General features: G+C 42.2%; 2 protein-coding genes across 3 annotated transcripts; one reads left to right on the forward strand and one right to left on the reverse strand.

Annotated features, from left to right (window-relative positions):
- Positions 1-548: 548 nt before the first annotated feature.
- Positions 549-3,088, forward strand: Tm2 (tropomyosin 2). Of its 2 annotated transcripts, XR_014179750.1 has the most exons (8): positions 549-704; positions 1,312-1,489; positions 1,545-1,658; positions 1,711-1,844; positions 1,898-2,076; positions 2,128-2,346; positions 2,417-2,697; positions 2,775-3,088. XR_014179750.1 is itself a non-coding variant. In XM_081989779.1 (7 exons), exons 2-7 carry the CDS (start codon positions 1,364-1,366, stop codon positions 2,855-2,857), a joined length of 855 nt encoding a protein of 284 aa, XP_081845905.1. In that variant the 5' UTR covers positions 550-704; positions 1,312-1,363; the 3' UTR covers positions 2,858-3,088. The 2 variants fall into 2 exon arrangements, 1 of the variants encoding a protein (XP_081845905.1); XM_081989779.1 differs by lacking the exon at positions 2,417-2,697 and having other exon boundaries at positions 550-704.
- Positions 3,089-3,315: 227 nt separating this feature from the next.
- LOC145736114 (uncharacterized) lies at positions 3,316-4,644 on the reverse strand. The gene is made up of 3 exons (XM_081990364.1): positions 4,222-4,644; positions 4,090-4,145; positions 3,316-3,958 (listed from the first exon to the last, which is right to left on the reverse strand). Exons 1-3 carry the CDS (start codon positions 4,642-4,644, stop codon positions 3,316-3,318), a joined length of 1,122 nt encoding a protein of 373 aa, XP_081846490.1.
- Positions 4,645-5,855: the final 1,211 nt, after the last annotated feature.

The raw sequence follows: 5,855 nt of genomic DNA on the forward strand, positions 1-5,855 counted from the left end.
CCAGTCGAAACTTGTACATATGTATTGAGTTAACTGGGTTGTAGCTAAATGCTGTTTAAGCGATTTTTCGCACGCTGCCTTGTTGTTTTCAAATTAATGGAACCGACATGCCATGAATGCGTCTCATACATTAATCCCTCATCTGTATTCCTTTGGTATTCTTCACGGTCAAATTGACCTAAACCACTGTCTTCTGTATGGTTTTAGTTGGATTTCCAGTCTATTGAGAGACAAAACAGAGTCCTCCAACAATCGAACAAACAACATCTCCAACAAAACAAATTTAATTTTATAAGATTTTTCGAATCAAAGACTTGCTTTAGTTCACCCACTTTACTGTCAAGATAAAGCCTATCCAGGGCTAATATCATAGGCTAAGTTGAGGTTTGAATGTGACAGATGTGATGCAAAAACATAGACTTATCTAAGCTGTCATAAAACTTTGTTGGTTGGGCAACTAAATGACAACATCGTAACTCAACTCCTTAAGACAAGGTTGTCACTTTTACTACAACTACTAAACAAGGCCGGTTCTCAATAACATTTTTGGATGTTCTGGATGCGTCCCGCACGTCCATACGGTGGGGGGAACGGCCGGAGGGGAATCGGGGACGCCCCCCGAAAATCTCGAGGTGCAACGCGCCGCGACGCCTTTGTAGCTTTTAGGACAGCGTACGTCTTAGAGGCGCCGTCAGGGAAAAAAGGTAGGTGCCGAGTTTTCGCGACTTTTCTCTCACTTGAGGCTTTTTTGCGAGTGTTTGTGTAAAATTGTTGGGCAGTGAGTTTTCCAGCTTTGTTGTGCTTGTTTTTAGGGGTGGGGTAATTCGTAGTGTTTGTTCGTATTGTACTTACTTAAATAGGGTGTACTTAAGGGGTGGTTTTAGCCTTAAAAGGTCACATTAGTTGGGGGTAAACAAGGATTTTACGTGAGAATCGCCTACGCATGCGGTGCTTTGCCAAAACTTCCGATTAAAAATAGATTGGGTTGTGTGTGAGAGTGTAACGAAAGCTTTATAAGGTTGATGTAACGCGCATCTTTTTATAGAATGCCACCGCTTTTTCATTTCGCAATTTTCACATCGACTACTTCTCTGGCAATAAAAATAGCAGATTCTTCCCACATTGATAATTAAAAATAAATCACATTCTCCACTCACCAAATGATGGCAAAATGGCAAACGCTACGACCACCCGACCTAATTTCCTGAGGTTATTTACGTCCTCCACAGACACAAAAATTCCACAATTGGAACGGCTATTTCTAGTCTGCAGCTGATATGTCTGTTGTGAAAAAAAAACTTTGATTTCCAGGTACCCCTTGTTACTTGTTCTTGCTTAGACCGGACACCAAAAAGCCGCCACCATGGACGCGATCAAGAAGAAGATGCAAGCGATGAAGCTTGAAAAAGACAATGCGGCGGATAAGGCCGATGCGATGGAGGGACAGGCCAAAGACGCCAATGCCCGTGTTGACAAACTGAATGAAGAAGTAAGAGTCTATACAAAAAATTTTACTAAAACTACTGAAAAATTTCGATTATCAGCTCCGCGAGTTGCAAAAGAAACTATCCCAAGTGGAACAAGACCTAGTCAGCACCAAGAACCAGCTGGAACAAGCCAACAAGGACCTCGAAGAGAAGGACAAAGCTCTGGTTGCTGTAAGTTTCATTTACTTAACACTTAAAGTGAATTTATATAAATATACTACAGGCCGAGTCTGAAGTAGCCGCCCAAAACAGAAAGCTCCAACTGATTGAAGAAGACTTGGAACGTTCGGAAGAACGTCTTGCCACCGCCACCACCAAATTGGCTGAAGCCTCCCAAGCCGCTGATGAAAGCTCCCGGTAATTCCCCTTACACAAGTCAAATCTTCCAATCGTCACTACCTTTATTTTAGTATGTGCAAAGTATTGGAGAACCGCTCCCAACAAGATGAAGAACGCATGGACCAGCTGACCAACCAATTGAAGGAAGCCCGTCTCTTGGCTGAAGACGCTGACAACAAATCCGATGAAGTCTCCCGCAAACTGGCCTTCGTTGAAGACGAGTTGGAAGTAGCTGAAGACCGTGTCAAAGGTACAACCTTCCACATAATCAGTAACCAAACCTACATTTTATGAAATTTAGGTGGAGATGCCAAAATCATGGAATTGGAAGAAGAATTGAAGGTCGTGGGTAACTCCCTCAAATCTTTGGAGGTGTCTGAAGAAAAGGCCAACCAGAGAGTGGAGGAGTTCAAGAAGCAGTTGAAATCTTTGACTGTCAAGCTAAAGGAGGCTGAAGCTCGTGCCGAGTTCGCCGAAAAGACTGTGAAGAAGCTCCAGAAGGAGGTCGACAGGCTCGAGGGTGCGTTGAGCGCGTTCTACTGTTTAACGCTTACTGCTTTGCTGCACATTGTCGCTTTCGCTTTTTGCAGATTTCGTTTTCAAGGAAAAGAACAAGTACATCGGCATCGTCACCGATATAGACAAGACGTTTGTCGAAATGTCCTCGTTGGGACAGAAAAAGTAGACTTTTTTTATATTCCAAGCTTTGCACTGTTTTGTTCATTTACTATTAATTGTTACTCTAAGCTCGCCTCCATATCTTAGGTTTAATCATCCACTCACTTAAAGTTAGGTCTTAAAGTAACTCTTAAAGTAACATCTTAAAGTAACGCAACGCTACAGCTAACGCTTCTTAACTATCCCCTAAAGGGTAAGTCGCTTCTTTGTTGTGCAACCGTCCCCCAAACTAGTATTCACAACTTAACCAAACGTTTACAAATTTTACAGACGAATTGGGCATCAACAAGGACAGATACAAGTCTCTCGCCGACGAGATGGACTCCACCTTCGCCGAATTGGCCGGCTATTAAGCGGCAACACCAGTCAGCTATCCACTATTTTAACTTTTCAAACTTGTGTATATTGTTGTATTTTTGATGTAAACTTACTATTTACGCGTTCTAATGCACCATCATTTATATTTTTAAGATCCTGTATAATAATAAAACCAAAAACCAGTTTGGGAAATGTAAATGTTTTAACTGATGATGGACAGCTCCTAAGTAGTGTCACACACTTTTAATAAATTTGAAAAGGCTATTGTTGTTTTGGTTGATACGATGATGACAAACCAAAAAAAGTTAAGGAGATATTTTGCTAGAAAATTTGAACTGACAGAAGATCAAAAACGCAAAGCTGTTTGATAAAACATCGAGAAGAAAATAACGTTTTTTTTTTTTTTTTCTTTCTCCATGGGTCTGTCGGCTGTCCGCTCCAGATAGCACGTAAGCCTAATGGCTTATTGTACTGTCCCCATGTTTGTGGTACTTTAGTTACACCAGTCCATTATCCCTGTTTCCCGTACGAGGTGAAGAAGGTCCTTGCTTGGTGCTCTTTGTATCTCTTTCAGTACTAACTTAGTTTTCCCGAAGATTGTTTGTCGCCTTTGACCAAGTGCTTCACATTCACATATGATGTGTTCAAACGTTTCGATTTCCTCCCCGCATAGTCTGCAGTCCAGGTTATCATCGAATAGTTTCATGGTGGACAGGTGTTGTCTCACAGGTCCATGCCCTGTAAGAAGCGCTGTTAGGTCTTTCAGTTCTTTCCTGCTGTACTTTAGCAGTTCTTGAGCCTTATTTTTATTTGGTCCTGCAATAGCTTGCTTCCCATGCTTATTTCCTGGGTACGTCTTCCAGCGTTCCAGATGTTTTGTATTGATCCATTCTCCAGTGACCCGTCTTGTTGAGCATCTAGGTATGCCTACAGATGGTTCTGGTCCAATCATGTTTGCATTTGAGCCTTGCCTGGCAAGTTCATCTGCTTTTTCATTTCCAGGAATGCCTGAGTGACCTGGTACCCATACAAGTTTTACCCTGTTATGTTCTGCCAGTTCCGTAATTCTCTGTAGACACTCATCTACCAGTCTTGACGATGTTTTGCACGTAAGCAGTGCTTTCAAGGCCGCCTGGCTATCAGTTATTATTAGAATTTGCTTATTTTTGTAAGTCCTTCTAATGTTTTCTTCTATGCACCATAACAGAGCATATATTTCCGTTTGAAAAACTGTGGCGTGTTTTCGTAGTGGTATGCTGATGCTTACCTTAGGTCTCTCGCCATGAACTCCTGCACCACTTCCCCTTTCCTGTTTAGATCCATCTGTGAATTGTCATATTAGACAGTCCTGGGTCAGTTTTTTCGCATTATTTACCCAGAATTTTTGATCCAGTATTACCTCAAATTTCCTCTGAATGTGATATTTAGGACACATGTAATCCGATCTCATTTCAAGAATTGGATCCCTTACTGTGTTCCAAATTGATATTGTACCTGTCGTTGTTATGTTCCCCGGCAGGTCAATCAAGTCCCGGAGCCTTTGGTAAGCACATCTTGCCTCCCCTAAAATTATTAGGTCCAGTGGAGGCAGGTCTAATATAGCTTCCATGCTCGCAGTAGGAGTGGTTCTTATTGCACCAGTTATGCCTAGACAGGCCATTCGTTGAATCCTCTCTAGTTTGTGTATCGCAGTGTTTTGCATGACTTTTGGCCACCAGCTTACAGCTGCGTAAGTTATTGCTGGTCTGATCACCCTGGTGTACACCCAGTGCACCATACCAGGTCTGAGACCCCATGTTTTTCCATACATTCGTCTAACCATTGCAAATGTGGTTACCGATTTGTTTATGACCTTTTCCAGATGCTGGTTCCAGGTTAGTTTTGAGTCTAGGATGACTCCTAAATACTTAACCTCTCCCTTGAATGTTAACTCTTCACCATGAAGATAAATTGGTCCAATTCCATCCAATTTTTTCCTTCTGGTAAATGAGACGATGGTGGCTTTTGTGGGGCTTAGAAAATAACGTTAGTAACGTGTGATTAGAGGATAGATACGAACGATGCACGTTTCATAAAGACCCTGTACGCAAATCAAACAGCATCGGTGAAAGTGGGCAATGAAACCACACAGAAATTCCCGATAGAGAGAGGGGTGAGACAGGGTTGCGTTCTGTCCCCCCTACTTTTTAACCTATACTCTGAAGCAATCTTCGAAAGAGCCTTGACAGATGCAGAGGACGGCATTAGGATTAACGGACAGGTCGTTAACAACTTACGCTATGCTGACGACACAGTTATAATAGCGGATAGCCAGGAAGCACTAGAACGTCTCATCATAAAGATATCTACCGAAGGTGAACGACTCGGCCTAAGAATTAACATAGACAAAACGAAGGTGATGATGGTTAGCAGAACATCAAATGTGAACCTGAACATCACAGTGAACGGTAAGAAAATCCAACAAGTATCAAAGTTTAGATATCTGGGAAGCTGGTTAACTGAAGACTTGGACCCAGACGTAGAGATACGAAGCAAAATTGAACAAGCCAGGGTAACATTTATGAATATGAGAGCACTTCTCAGCAACAACAGCCTTAATTTGGCATTACGGTAAATTCAGAAATTCAGAAATTCCAAGTACCAGTTCCTACAGTTGATTATGGAGGGAAATTCGAAGGAAGGAGAGGCATCGGGAGAAAGAAATTTTCGTGGCTGAAGAACATAAGAGACTGGACAAACCTCGATGCCCACGCACTTTTTAGAATCGCCCAAGATCGTAGCGAGTATGCCAGAATAGTCGCCAACATTCATTAATGGATACGGCACCGTAAGAAGAAGAAGAACGTGTGATTTGAATTGATTCTCCCCTTACCACTTTAAATCAAACAATTAATTCGTTAGTGAAACATTGTAAAACTGAACTTTAATCGGCGGAAAAACCTATGAGCAATTTAATGAAACCACCCCACGCGCCGGCGACGTCACATAACGTCCTGCGCGCACCACCCTCAACCCTTATTGATTCACATTCAG

Source organism: Ips typographus, linkage group LG11 (genome assembly GCF_016097725.1).
Source record: "Ips typographus isolate SLU linkage group LG11, UJ_Ityp_2.0, whole genome shotgun sequence".
In the NCBI taxonomy this organism is placed as follows: domain Eukaryota; kingdom Metazoa; phylum Arthropoda; class Insecta; order Coleoptera; family Curculionidae; genus Ips; species Ips typographus.